The sequence below is a fragment of the Strix uralensis genome, chromosome 7, assembly GCF_047716275.1.
Source record: "Strix uralensis isolate ZFMK-TIS-50842 chromosome 7, bStrUra1, whole genome shotgun sequence".
Taxonomy (NCBI): domain Eukaryota; kingdom Metazoa; phylum Chordata; class Aves; order Strigiformes; family Strigidae; genus Strix; species Strix uralensis.
The window spans coordinates 4,241,214-4,255,202 of record NC_133978.1 but is presented as its reverse complement, the minus strand read 5'-3'; the positions used below and the strand labels follow the sequence as shown (position 1 = coordinate 4,255,202).

The window sequence follows — 13,989 nt, the reverse complement described above, 5'->3', positions numbered from 1 at the left end:
CAATGTTCACCGTGTGGCTCATAAGCCTTTGAAAAATGATCCACAGAATAAAGCCAGCCTCATTCCTCCGAGCTATAGCGAGTTGAAAACGAGTTACCCTTCAAATCCCTACCCCTGCACGCTATGTCAAGTGGTTTAAAAACAGCTGATGCATAAACCTTCAAAGTATTTGCACACCTTACAGCAGTAATTCACTTCTGAAAGAACACAAGTGTTGACAAACATAACGAAGTAGCTAGTCGCTACCGTCCTACAGACTTGGCCGCAATGCTATGAAATAACAAGCTGAGCTTCGGAACTCCTTGTCACGGGACATCATGAACCCTAGAAATACATAGAACTGACTCTGTTCTGTGGATTTTTATTACCTCACCTCAGTGCGTTAAGAGAATTTCTGCAGCGTGACATACATGCTGCGCTCTCCTGTTCCTCAGGCATCCGCCACAGGCAATCAAAGACCAAACACCAGGTGGCCCTTTCATCCAATGCCGCCACCACAGTTCACAGTATCACCCTATTTTCAGCTGCTGTATTACCCAAGTCAGTGAGAAAAGTCAACGCCATCAGTTTGTTTTGAACAGCTCATCAGAAAACAGAGAGAGGGCTGGGGAAGCAACATAGCGCAGAAGTCTGCAAAAATTCCTTTATTAAATCTGCAAGTTTCCAAAGTATCTTTATAAAACCAGTTGAGCTGAAGTTCAAAGATCTTTAAAAACAGCAGGAGGTTTGTTACACAAGAAATGTGTGAATAGCAAAAAGATAAGGTTTCTAACTCTGAAACCAGAGGAGTCAGCACTGAAGACTCTCAAAGGGGTGGGATTACATCAGCCATACCAATATCCATCAGGGGTTCAACACAAGTTTAACAAACTCGCCGCCATCCCAAACCTCACACCGCTTCCCTACTGTAACAAAACTTTTAGTCAAGCATCTGTTTGACCTTAACTGAAGGGCACCCAAAGGATTTTAAACAGTAGCACCAGAATGCTTTGTCTTTCTCATTCATGACACGTTCTGTATCATACCTCCCAGCCACAGCAAACTGATGCACACACACTCCAAAACAGTAGCCCAGAAAAACTCTGAAATTCTCCCAAATCTACATGTTCCCATACAAAGTGATACTAAGTATTTCAGCCCACACAGGTCTTTATTTCTTTCCCTTCTTGGCTGCAGTCTTCTTTCCTCCTTTTTTAGCATTTTTCCCATATTTTGCTTCCAGTTGGGCCAAAAAGTCATCCATGTCCTTTTTTCGATCTTTATTTCTGCTCTGGGGGAGGGGAAATAAAAAAAATAAATAAAAAAAAAAAATCAAACCCAAAACTTTTACTGCTTCCCAATACAGATTATTCCATTGCAGTTAGATAGCTACATAAAATATTGGAATATATTAAGCAGGGAATACAAGCTATAGAAAATACAGTGGCGTCAAGCAGAAGTCTACTTGTATGCTCTAGGCTCTACCTAACTTCCTGAAGCATCAAGACAGAGGTAAAGTGGCTATAAAAATTCACAACATAAGGCTAGGAAAAGCAAAGCAATTTCTACGCTTAGACCCAAAACTCTACTGCAATTTCAGGAATGATTAAGTGTGAACATTCTAGGAAGCCCACTGGATGACAAGAAAGAACAAACAGAAAATGTTCCAAAAAAAAGAATGTGTAAACGGTACGTTTCTTTCCTCGGTCCCCAAGACACAAAAGCAAACTAGTAACAGCTTCTATGTCCTCATGGAATCCCACAGGAAGAAAGAATCATTAACACTCCCTAACTACCTAAAACTAGAAGTTAAGTATTTTTATTGTGTATGCCACAAGGATATTAGAATAACTTTGTTAATTTTTAAAAAGATGCGGGCAGTAACATCCGTACTATACTCTTGACTATTAAGTAAAGTACACACAGTTAACATTAAGGTCAGGTTTTAACCTTAGGAACTCAGAAGAGTTGCAAGGATCCAAAATACAAAGAGCCTCAGGGAAAACACAGTTGTAAGCCAGTAACATATTCATCTTCAAACAGATACAAAAAGCCTTACTTGAATCAGCGCTTTCAAATCATCTTCTCCACCAAGGCCCAGTTCATCTTTAGTCTTCTGTGCCTCTTCAGCTTCTTTTTCTGCCTAAAACAGCAAACTATTTTTTTAAAAAGTATTTTGCACGTTATTTGACAAAGTCTTATAATAGTTACCACTTTTTTTTTTTTAATCTGTATACAAATAGCTGCAAGGAAACATGAATGGCCACAGATGACAAATTGGTGAAAGAAAGGCCACTCTGGCTTTAGTAGAGCAGGACAATTTTTTGCTGTTTTACAATGCTGAATGGGATGTCTACACCCATCCCTTTCTGCCCACCCACACTTTTTTTTTGTCTTAACAGCTATTACAATTTCTTTCACTTAGAGAAAGGTTACTGTGACATGCATATAACATCTTCTACAAAGTATCCAAAAAACCCCAGGTTGGAGAAGAGGTCCATTTAGTCCAGGATGTTATTTCACACTCACCAGAAGGCAAGCATAATGTATTTCCACCATGTACACTTCTTAATTCCAGCAACTCATAGCTTTGTAAATAAATGCAGGGACGTGCTAAACTGTAATAAGCCATGGGGTATAATAATGAAATAAAAGAAAGAAGTAATAGGCAACAGCCAGTTACAACTCAAAAGCCTTTCAGAACAATTTGGAGGGGTGGGAGTGGAGAACACAGGGGATCAAATGGGAAAGTCAAAGATACTGAGCAAGATCTGTAACCCAGCAATCCTGTGGCAAACATTTGTCTCAAGAACGGTTCTATTTATTTCTACCAAGGGAGATTAAAAGCTTATCATAAAAAATGGTTCCCTATGGTCCCTGATTGATGTAACCTACCCGCCTTTTTCTTGCCATCATTTTCCGCTTAGACTCTTCTATAAAACCTTTATAGGGTGGGACTTCTCCAGCATCAATAGCTTTTTCTATGATTTTCCGTATTCTTGGTTCATCTGTATAGTGCACGCACAGCACAGACTCCATTATTCTGTCCATGTCACCTTCAAAATCCATGTATGCTGCTTTAATATCAGCTAGCTCTTCTTCTGAATCTTTATAGCTCTTTTCGAATTCTTCAATATCTTTTACTGTGATCTGAAGCAAAGAAGGGACATTTCTTGAGTTACAGGCTTTACCCACCAGAAGGATTTCAAGAGACGGCGTTAAAAAAACCCCAAATGGTGTTTTACACAAAGCTCTTAAGGGAGACAGGGCTACAGCTCTGAAGCAGCGAGCCTCCCCTTTCCCGTGATTCCATGAAACCCTCTACAACTCAGAGAGAGTTATACAGCAGGTATGTTCACTCCGGTGCCAGGGTGCAAGGGGATTACTCCACAAAGCTTGCACCCCAACAGCACATTTTACCAAAAACTTATAAAGTGTGGATATACATATTCATTGGATTACATAATACAAATATCCATGTGCATAAGAGAGGTTGGGTTAGTTCCAGAGGCTGGTGTCAGCAGTTTATGTTCTCTTTGCACCTGCGCATTGACTCCTGGTGGGCATCTCCGGGGGTCTTTGGGAGGAAGGCTCGTAGTCTTTCTCACCTTGTACTTTTCCTTGGAGCATGCGCAGATTCTCTTAGACAATTTCTTGAATAACATGAGTGGTTCCCGCTGGTTTACCCATTCTATCTTATCTAAAAGCAACAGTCTGTTAATTTCTACCGCCTATATATGGCTATCTATCCATTACAAAGACTAAACTTGTTAGAACCCATCTGCTTTCCAAGGACACGTCTCTTATTTTTGCGGAACATAGTAATTCTTGGTAAGTTTCCACAGAAAACTGCTTTGCTTTGATGAACACAGTAGCCCTTGGTAAGCTTCCCCAGAACAGTCAGGGCAAGCAGGATTATTAAGCAATATTCAGAAATCATTTTAAGTTGCTATAAGTAAATAAGTTGCAAAGTAGGTGATCATTTCCTTGTATCACCCGGAGGGGCTGTCCCCGCTGAGGTGAGCCCCACGGGGCCCCGGCCCGGCTCTCCAAATCACAGAATCATCAAGGTTGGAGAAGACCTTGGAGATCACCCAGTCCAACCATGAACCTCACACCGACCGTTCTCCACTCCACCAGATCCCTCAGCGCTATTCTCGCTCACCTTCTTGAAGAGCAGTCGCCAGTACTCCTGCCAGTCCCGCTCGCCCCTCAGCGCCGCGCCCTCCTCGTCCACCGTGCCCTGCTCATCGTACAAGGCGCGCTGCTCCGCGTCGCTCAGGACGGCGTACGCCTGGCCCAGGATCTGCGGGGACACAGCCAGCGGGCGGGACGGGCCCTCAGCGACGGGGCGGGGCGGCCCCTCAGCGACGGGCCCGCCCAGTCAGGGGCCGCCGCCCTCCCTCACCTGGAACCGCCGCGTCGCCTCCTCCTTGTCCTGGGGCTCGGCGCGGTCGGGGTGCAGGCGGAGCGAGGCGCGGTGGTAGCCGCGGCGGATCTCGGCGGGCGAGGCCTGCGGGCGGACGCCCAGGACGCCGTACAGGTCCCGGGAGCCGAAGGCGGCCTCGCACTGCTCCAGCAGCCCCATCCCGCCGCCCCGCGCGCGCCAGCCGCCGGCCTCTCGCGAGACTGGGCGGGGCGCGGGCAGGCGCATGCGCGGGGAGGCGGCGGGAAGGCGGGCGGGCGGGAAGGCAGCCCCCTCAGGGAGGCGGCGGGAAGGCGGGCGGGCAGGCAGCCCCCTCAGGGAGGCTGGGGCCGCCCGGCGGGCGGGAGCGCAGCGCTCCTGCGGAATCCACCCGAGGAGCTGAGCGGGAACAAGGCAGGAGCCGGCAGAGGGCGGCAGAGCGGCTGTACCCGGCCTGGGCTCCCCCGTCGCTCCCACACGGAGGACGGGTTGGACGCAGACGCCTCCTCTCGGCGACGCCCCGGAACCTACTTTCGAGCAAGAGCCTCCCGCCTCTGAACTGTGTTCTGCGAAGAAGCAAGCCAGGAGCACTCAGATACGGGTACCCTCAGTACATTAAAAAAAGGCACCAGAAAAAAAAAAAAAAAAAAGGCAAGTGCAAGTGACTCCTATGTGGCTTTCCACTTCCCCGTGGTAAACGCAAAGCTTTGCTGGTTCTTGTGCGTTGTGCAGGACAGACAGAATCCACCAACTACTGAAAAACCTTGCCTGCCTTCTAAAAATGCAAATTCTCCAAAATACCTGTGAGACTTTCACTAAGACAGAGAGACCCCAGGAAAAAGCTCTTCAAAATACCTGCGTTTATTACATCAAAACTCAAGAGTTCAAACAGTTCACACATTTTCTTTTCCTTCCAGGCTGTCCTGAATGTGACAACAGGAAAGCAAAAGAGTTTGCATGTATCCAAACAAAACCATGGAATAAAAGTCCAGTAAAGATATGTTTATACAAAACTCATATGGTCTTTAATTAAATGCAACGTAAGTGTAATACACCGATTGATACGTACAAAAAGACGGATGCATCAAAGTATTTTACATTTCTTGTGCCTTTTGTTGAAATGTAGAACATTTCTCTTCACTACCAAGACCGTGGAGGGAATAACACACAGCAGCATTAACTCAGATTTCAGCTCTTATTTACAGCATGTAGATGGTAACATTGTAGAATATTCCTGCTTTCATAAAAAAATAGCTTATAAAAGCTAGCTGTTACCTACTGTTACTGGAGAGCTCTGCTAATGTCAGTGTAACTATTCACAGCTTGATTAACTGGTTATTGTTGTACAGTTGAGGCTACCCCTGCAATGATTATTTCAGCCACTTCTGAGAGATGCTGCATCCTCTCTTACCTGACCACTGCTTCTGTTTCTCCAATGGGCCCTCTATGGGTTTTCCAAATTTCAGTGCTAATGCAGACTGCAGCATTAACACAGCAGGATAAAGACATGACAACCAAAGGGCATTAAATATAAAATACTTAACCATTTTATTCTTCTGATTTTTCCAACTTTAGCTTTGCCTTGTTTTCATGTGAGGAAGCTTTGGCTGTTTCAGCTTGCTTCGCAGTCTCAACACTTTTCTTTTTTGGCCTTTGCTTTCTGGAACGTATCAGGTCTTCACGTCCGAGTTCAATCATTTTTGTTTCCCACAACGTCATTTCATTCTCGTACCGAACCTTATCATCTTCAGCAAGCTGCAGGTAAGGCTGGGAGAAAATGAGGTACCGCCAGTTAGGGAAGGGGCTCTGTCAGGATACCTGCCATGTCACATCCTCCCCTTTGATACAAAGGTGACTTACTACCAGACCTGTGCAGTGCACATCCCAGGTGTTCACTTTCACCCCCAGAAAATTTAAAAACCACCCAACTTCCACAAAAATATGAAACCTTAGCATTGAATTATGGTTATGTCAACAGCTGGCCCATTCCTGAGGAGGAAATTTATTCAGTATTAATACTAACAGCTCAGGTTTTTTATTTGAGTACTAGTTTATGAAAGCTGGCTTATGTAAGGAACAGGAATAGATATTTCTGCAGAACTATTATTCCAAACTTTTTCTGCAGAAAAAACACGAACCTAGTGCATGTTCTAAGAACACATTCAAAACAATCTGGAAGAAGGGCATTCCAGGAAGGACAGTAAGGTACAGAATACTTGAAAATCTGGAGGTTTAGGTTAGATTTCAGTATAGCACCCCTCCGATTTTCATACACCCATCTGTAGGTTTGTATTTCAACACACTGAGAAAGCTGGCAAAAAAGGATCCCCAAGACAACTAAAGTTAATAAATTACTATGTGCACGTCACTTGGGAGATTTCTGTTGCTTTTACCTGTCCAAAGTCTTTCCAGGAGCAGGAAATTACTATGCTGGCATTTAAAAACATTATACATTATTAGAAAAAAACCCGAGTTGTTGCAAATTTTTCCACCTTCCTCCCTAGATGCCACTGAGCATCCATTTCCTGGCATACAGAACTTCCATTCTATCCCAGTGACTCACGTTATATCAGCACTGTGAAAGAAGTGGTCACTACTGGAATAAAAGTAGTGACAATCTTTTTCAAGACACATAAGTAAGATCTCAGGGTATTGTCCTCAGTATTATATTTTGAGCAACCGAGTTCAAGATTTTGTACGAATTCATTAATTTTGACTCTAGTTTGTCATTTTCTGATTAAATGGGAGCCTCACCAAAACCCACGGACATACCTGCTTTTGAGAGTCGGACAGTTTTTGCCAGCCATCAAACAATTGCTTCAGCTTTGCCTACAGGATACAGAATACGCAACACATTAGGATTATTTTAACAGCAGACTGACCACAGAGGGTTACAGATGAATGCCACGCTAGTAAAGCCAAGTATAAACCAATGTAAAAAAGCAGAAAGTCATACGGGATTAATACTCCACCCTCTTAACGTAGGTAAATAATACACGATACGGTTCAACAAGTTGCTGGGCATCGCTCGAGCCACATTCCTGGACAATATAAGCACGAAGCAGTTTAAGTTACTTAGCCTGCTGCGAAAGCAGGCAGACAGAAGAGCTGAGCTCATTTACAGCAACGCGACTACATCTCACATTGGTTTCATTTAAACCAAGCCCTAACTTAAGCCCAGCCCACAGCAGTATTAACCGTGTTTGCAGGAAACGTTGTACCACTTCAGGACTATTTTGCCACGTGTGTGTCAAACCGGGTCTCAGCTGACTGGAGGTGCTTGCCTTGTACATAGAAAACGGAGGAGCAAACTATTTCCACCACCCTGATTTACTGACTAAATGCACAGGGTAAGGGATGTATTAGGCACACAGGGGAGGTCTTCAAGTGTGGTAATCCACCAGCGTAACCTGACACACCCCAAAGGTCAGTGCAGAACTTGTGACTTTGCTGAGAAACTTGCACGTTCCGTAACATCGACCCTGCTACAGGAGGTACAATAACCACTACTACAGAAACAGAGGCAGACCATCGCAGCCATTTGAAAAACCAATCTATTTCTGCACCAAAACAAAAAGTAGAATTCCCTCCTTACAGAAGGAACAGATGAAGTCTGTAACATCGAAGTGCAAAAAACAGCGCAAACATTTTAAGTCTGTACCCACACAGCAGTTTATAAACTGACGTGCCACCAGCAGTATAGCCAGATCACCACAGCCTAAAAAAAAATTAACCTAAGCAAAGGAAAATCCAGATACTGAACTACTGAAGTTTCTATGAAAATGACAGAATCTAAACCAGATTTTCTGAATACAATACATCTGTTTAAAAGAACAATCTTTCCTGACTTACCACAGGTGAAATTCCCTCACTTTCTTTGAAGTGTTCCGACACAAAAATGTTAAATCCGGTACGAGGTCTTTTAGGTTTTCCAAGCACAGTCAATTCCTTTAAAAATGACAAGAAAAGTTATTCAATCTACCAAGCATGCGTTTTTCCAAAACTAAACTTACCATTTGTCTTTACATTTTATACAAAAATCAGACTCAAATTCATTTTTTTGTGTTTTATTCTGTAAACTGGACTGTATGTCAAGGTGCTCTCAGCACCTGTCAGTACTAGTGCTAAACTAAATTAAGAAAAGCTAACAACCTGAATTTCTCACAGACATTATGAAAAAAAAAAAAGGCATTTTGAACTGATTCATACTTCAGCTAAGTCTTCCAGAAACCAACGACTGTTACTAAATTCCAATCAGTAAGAAAGTCATGACGACAGGTTTTCTATTATCTTCGCAAGGCTTCGGTTTCTGGTGTGAAATACTGTATGTTTGCAGAGAGGAGGGCTGATACCCAACTCTGTGGGAGGCGAGAAGGTGGAACAGAACCAGCAGATTTCCAGGGAAACAGAACTAGGTTTCTGCTATCAGAACGCGTTGCCTACAGGGATGACGGTGAGAGAGGGAAAGCACAAGTTATGGATGCAATCACACTTGTTTTCTCCATCCCTAAGACACTCCCACTGCATCCCGGGTGCTGCAAATTAACATCTGCTTAGGTATTAGGTATGCCAGTTAAATTCCTTGTGGTGCCATACTCTAAAAAGGATCAGCAGAATCACTTGGATTAAACCCCCTAAGTAGGGGTCTTTTAAACCAAATTTATTTCTTCTGCCAATCAGGGCAAAGTCACACCAGCCCTTTAATTCGCAGAAATGAACGAGCAGGAAGTCCGTCCTCTGACTGATTCTGCCACTAGACAGACCATAATATTGTACCTTTACAGATGGCTCTGTCTCTCAGGGTTTTTATATAAACCAGCTAAAAGGGAATACAAAAGACAATCTGTATGAGTAAGTCAATAAAGGACACTGACAGACAAGCCTCTGTGCAGGCATAATTCAACATGTCAGCAGCTACACAGGTAGCAAAGTGGTAGTATCCAAAGAAATGAAGGAAAAAAGGCTGTTTCAAGCAACTACTCCCTTGCAGGGGCCACTGCAGTAACAGATACAAGGTCTTTGTGAAAAGCCACTTCTGGATGTCTTCCCAACCAAAGAAAGTGTTGCTAGTTCAAATGTCTTTTATTACCTATCATTCCTCAGGCAGCTTTAGGAATAGGAAGAAAAAAGCATAGAGAAGCTACCTGGGAGCACAAAGATATGTGCTAGTTCTGGTCTTCAAGCACAGGAAAGTCACTAAAATAACTGCTAACATCAGCAACTATTTTAATCCAGAGGGTTCTGTGGGTTTTGTTTTGCTTTGGGTTTGTGTCTGATTTTTTTATTTTTATTCAGAGACTTGCTTTTGTATTTGTTGACATGTCTCAGCTCTGCTCTGTGAACTAGACAAACAGACTTCAGGTTCCTTGAGAGAAAACAACCTCAGAACTTCAAAATACTTACTCTTTTTGCCTTGAACAATCTTCTTCTTGCCAGTCGTCTTCTCTTTTCTTCTCTCAAAGCCTCAGCCTGGGCTGGAGTTAGCTGTGCTTTGTATGTGGCCAACTGCTGTTCATATCTTTGCCAGTCTGTCTTTCTAGCTTCCTCATAAACCTACAACACAATAGCTCACCAACCTTAAAACTGATGCTTTCGGTCAGAAGCAATTGACTGTTAAATAAACTAACACTTCTCACCTACCACTAAAAAAAAAAAAAATTACAGACTACTCTGGAACTTAAGATTTTTAAAGTAAAGTGGCAATTTCTGATCTGTTTGATTAGCAGAATGGATTAAGAAGAACTCAGATTAAAAACCTGGGCTCTTCCCACAAATTATCTCTGTTAATCTGGTAACATTGGATGAATCTTCAGGTGCAGCTCAAAGCAATAACAATCTTCCATACAAGGAGGACAAGCTGAAGCTTGGTTGACACAATTACTCTTGAAGTGTGTGTACCCACTGCAGCACACAAGTGCTTCAGTCACCAAACACATTCCTACACTGGCCAACACCAGGTACAGAAGCATCATAAAATCATGGCCTTGGTACCAGGGCACCAAGAAGAGCTGAGCCAGGCTACCAAGCATCCAAGGTAGACCTGGAAAATCACCATCCTATTCTCCATTTCAGACATACAAATGAAAAGGCATATTTTATACTAAAGGACATAGAGCCAGAAGTCCAGACGGGATGTAAGAGCACTCCAATTCTACTGAACTTTGAACAAACTTTAGCTAGAAAACTGCAATCAGTTCATAACTGAATCTAACTGCAATCAAGGAGGAACAATCATTAGTTTGCTATAAATGGCACTTATATTCAGCAATGATTAGCAATTCATAGAGTTGCTTTACATTATCCCTTGAAATTGCCACTCTTAAAAGAAATTTCACTACCTATGACAAGAAGTTAGATAAAACTTAAAGGACATGGACCTGCTCAAGCAGGTCCAGAGGAGGCCACAAAGATGATCAGGGGGCTGGAGCACCTCCCCTGTGAGGACAGGCTGAGAGAGTTGGGGGTGTTCAGCTGGAGAAGAGAAGGCTCTGGGGAGACCTTAGAGCGGCCTCCCAGTACTTAAAGGGGCTACAGGAAAGGTGGGGAGGGACTCTTGATCAGGGGTGTAGGGATAAGATGAGGGATAACACTTTTAAACTGAAAGAGGGCAGATTTAGATTAGATATGAGGAAGAAATTCTTCCCTGTGAGGGTGGTGAGACACTGGCACAGGTTGCCCAGAGAAGCTGTGGCTGCCCCCTCCCTGGAAGGGTTCAAGGCCGGGTTGGACGGGGCTTTGGGCAACCTGGGCTAGTGGAAGGTGTCCCTGCCCGTGGCAGGGGGGTTGGGACTGGATGGTCTTTAAGGTCCCTTCAAACACTAACCAGTCTGTGATTAAAGAAACTTACCTGTAAGTTATGTCTCTGGTTACTATCTAACCCACAGAAAAAAGTTGGTCTTTTCATCAAAATTAACCAAGGTTTCACCTAACTTCTGCATATGAAAGCAGAACAGCTTTACAATACCTATGTCATTATACACGTAATACACACAGAGATACAATTACCATTCAAAAAGAAATGAGATATTGGTTTCCAGCCCTACAGTCACAGAGTGAGATCTGTCACATTTGTCTCTCTAGCAACAGATTAAAAATACTAAACCCAAGGTCATGTGTAGAAGTATCAAAGTATCATCATCCCCTGAGCACGTCATAGCTCCCAATTCTCTTCAGAATTGTTTTTGTCTGAATCTTTGTATGCAAATACTTTCTTATTATTGTTTAAAAAACCCCACAATGAACAACAAAAAACCCCACAACACCAAACAAAAAAAAACCAGAGGACACCAAACCAAGTAGACCAACCACTTATAGAGTTCAAAGTACATAGGGCAAAGATGCAAACTTACCTGCTTCTGTGATGCTGGTAACTCCTTCCAAGCACCTGCTATTTTTCTCATCAGCTCCATATTGCTCATTTCTGTACATTAAAATTAGAAAGCAAGAAAATAAAGATCACTATTGTGTATCTATAAGGTTTTTCAATTTTTCCCAAGGAAAGCTGTCACTAGTACCTTCTTCCTGTACAAATGTATTTTCCTCCTTTAATAAAGCTAACTTTCTGTGGCAGTTAAAGGGAACTGTAATACGGGGGAGGGGAAGAGTCCTTGCTCTTGGTTCAAACTCAAATGAAACATGCAGTTATAAACTGAAGCACCATTTCAAGACAGGCAGCTATTACCACTCCACAAGTTTCTTTTTTTTCTTTTTTTCTTTTTTTTGGGTTGGATCCTTTTTTAAACAATTCAGGATGGTCTGAACTTGAAGGGGGGGCTGGGGACAAAACCAAAAGTAAAATTTGCAGTTCTCAGGTTTTTGGCAAAACCAGCCTGCTGGGTTCTTCAAGTACAGCGCGACCTTATACACCTGATATAGCACATATGCTTGATTTTTATTTTAATAAAGTCCTTTATTTACAGTACTATTCAACAGAATTAAGGTTAAAGTATTTCCTTATCCCACAAACAAAATTGCAGTGACTTGAATCTGCTTTGGTTTTCAGCCTTCAACTCTGGCCCTTGCACTATGGCCACTTGATGAGGTTTCCTGACAGACCTGAATTTGCAAAGGGGGGAAAAAAAAAAAAACAAAACAGAAAACCAACCAACCAAACACAAACGAAAAACCCTTTGAAAATATGATGCTTTGCCAATGATAAAAGAAAACAAATTTTCAGGTTATTTCTGAATGTTACCTCTATTGGAACCAGCAAGCCCAACATTCTCAACTTGCATATGAGATACATTTATTTGCAAATTATTCAAATTTTGGCAATACGTGGAAAACACTAGCGTGTCACTTTAGCTACAATAAGCTCTGCAAGTTCAGTTCTCAACCTTTCAGACTGCTGAACTCTTTAACTACCAAGCGAAACAGGGTATCAGATGGTTTTCCCTACTTAAATTTACCACGACTTGCCCATTATGACCATAGTTCTTTAAACGTTTTAACATTTATTTCGACAGTATTTTCAAAATGGACGCAGATTTCCACTTTGCTGCTCTCTGACAAGAAGAGTGACTGCACTGCCTACAAATGAAGTTTTTGATAATAAATTAAACATATTCACAGAAAACCATTACTTTTTCGCCCATGTACGTTGAGGCAATCCAGAACATGCAGTTTTTAAGTTACTAAGCATCAAACTGAAATCATATACAGCTCGTTATATCAGCAATGGTGTACTTCAAATACATAGATTTAAAAATAACTGAAAGGCACAAATCATTGTTAACCTGTACTGCCCAGGTGAGCTCTTCCTTCAAACATTTTTGAAGTTACACACAAATGTTCACTTTTTGAAGTTATTACGCGTAGAAGACTAAGCTGATACACATACGGGCAGTAAGTACGGCAGTACTGAATCGGTACGCTACGGGTGACAGGATGGTTTTGGTCTCCTGAAGTCACGGTAATGTACTTTATGACGTTTAGTTTTACGAAGCAACACTTTGTTCCGGTTTTCTTTTTAAACCGCACATTCTGAAATGAAAACACCGCATGTATCTGAAGTGACGGCAGCTTTGCAACAAGATTTCTGACCCCCTCGACGTGTTAAGACTCCGTATTTCTAAAAGCAAAACAAAGCCAATCGCGAGCCCTCTCGTACCTGATCCCATTCAGACCTCGTACCTGGATTTTTTTGCTTAAAACCAGAATGGTTTTCTTTCAGGAAGCGAAAATAGCCTGTCAGAGGCCGCTTCGGGCGCTCGTCCGAGCTGATCCCCCTGCAGAAGCTCTTCTCCGCCGAGCCGCCGCCGGGGACCCTGCGGACAACGGCACCACCAGTTACCGCCGCAGTGCCCGACTCGCCCCGTGAGGCCGCTCAGCGCACAGGGGCCTAAGGGCCCCATCCCGCCGAGAAGGGGGCGCTCCCCCCCACCCCCCGGCGCCCCACGCTCCCGGCCCCGCGCCCCCGCTCCCGCCCGCACCTGAGGAGCCGCCGCACGCCGGTGACGAGGCCCGCGGCGCGGCCCAGCAGCGCCAGCGCCGCCGCCATGCCTCCGCCCGCCACGCCTGCGCGCGCAGGGGGCGCGCGGCCGCCGCACGGCCCCCTGGGAGAGCGGCCGCCGCGCGCGGGCCTCCCCGCCGCCAGGCGCGCGGGA

General features: G+C 43.7%; 2 protein-coding genes across 3 annotated transcripts; both read right to left on the bottom strand.

Annotated features, from left to right (window-relative positions):
- Nucleotides 1–629: 629 nt before the first annotated feature.
- Nucleotides 630–4,628, bottom strand: DNAJC9 (DnaJ heat shock protein family (Hsp40) member C9). The gene is made up of 5 exons (XM_074874171.1): nucleotides 4,388–4,628; nucleotides 4,145–4,285; nucleotides 2,875–3,129; nucleotides 2,039–2,122; nucleotides 630–1,270 (listed from the first exon to the last, which is right to left on the bottom strand). The coding sequence occupies exons 1-5, from the start codon at nucleotides 4,565–4,567 to the stop codon at nucleotides 1,151–1,153; spliced, it is 780 nt and encodes a 259-aa protein (XP_074730272.1). The 5' UTR covers nucleotides 4,568–4,628; the 3' UTR covers nucleotides 630–1,150.
- Nucleotides 4,629–5,229: 601 nt separating this feature from the next.
- TFAM (transcription factor A, mitochondrial) lies at nucleotides 5,230–13,924 on the bottom strand. 2 transcript variants are annotated; one of them, XM_074874172.1, is made up of 7 exons: nucleotides 13,816–13,924; nucleotides 13,517–13,650; nucleotides 11,734–11,804; nucleotides 9,788–9,937; nucleotides 8,237–8,332; nucleotides 7,157–7,213; nucleotides 5,230–6,151 (listed from the first exon to the last, which is right to left on the bottom strand). In XM_074874172.1, the coding sequence occupies exons 1-7, from the start codon at nucleotides 13,881–13,883 to the stop codon at nucleotides 5,933–5,935; spliced, it is 795 nt and encodes a 264-aa protein (XP_074730273.1). In that variant the 5' UTR covers nucleotides 13,884–13,924; the 3' UTR covers nucleotides 5,230–5,932. The 2 variants fall into 2 exon arrangements, with proteins under 2 accessions (XP_074730273.1, XP_074730274.1); XM_074874173.1 differs by lacking the exon at nucleotides 9,788–9,937.
- Between the last annotated feature and the right edge of the window lie 65 nt (nucleotides 13,925–13,989).

What these genes read in the sequence shown, in the direction of transcription:
- DNAJC9 (XM_074874171.1), bottom strand. Translation starts at nt 4,567, where the DNA reads ATGGGGCTGCTGGAGCAGTGCGAGGCCGCCTTCGGCTCCCGGGACCTG. An exon ending in GGCGACTGCTCTTCAAGAAG is followed by an intron (nt 3,130 to 4,144) that starts GTGAGCGAGAAT and finishes TCTTTGCTTCAG; the next exon opens with ATCACAGTAAAAGATATTGA. An exon ending in ATTTGAAAGCGCTGATTCAA is followed by an intron (nt 1,271 to 2,038) that starts GTAAGGCTTTTT and finishes CCCCTCCCCCAG; the next exon opens with AGCAGAAATAAAGATCGAAA.
- TFAM (XM_074874172.1), bottom strand. Translation starts at nt 13,883, where the DNA reads ATGGCGGCGGCGCTGGCGCTGCTGGGCCGCGCCGCGGGCCTCGTCACC. An exon ending in TACCAGCATCACAGAAGCAG is followed by an intron (nt 9,938 to 11,733) that starts GTAAGTTTGCAT and finishes ATTGTGTTGTAG; the next exon opens with GTTTATGAGGAAGCTAGAAA. An exon ending in GTGAGGGAATTTCACCTGTG is followed by an intron (nt 7,214 to 8,236) that starts GTAAGTCAGGAA and finishes TGTATCCTGTAG; the next exon opens with GCAAAGCTGAAGCAATTGTT.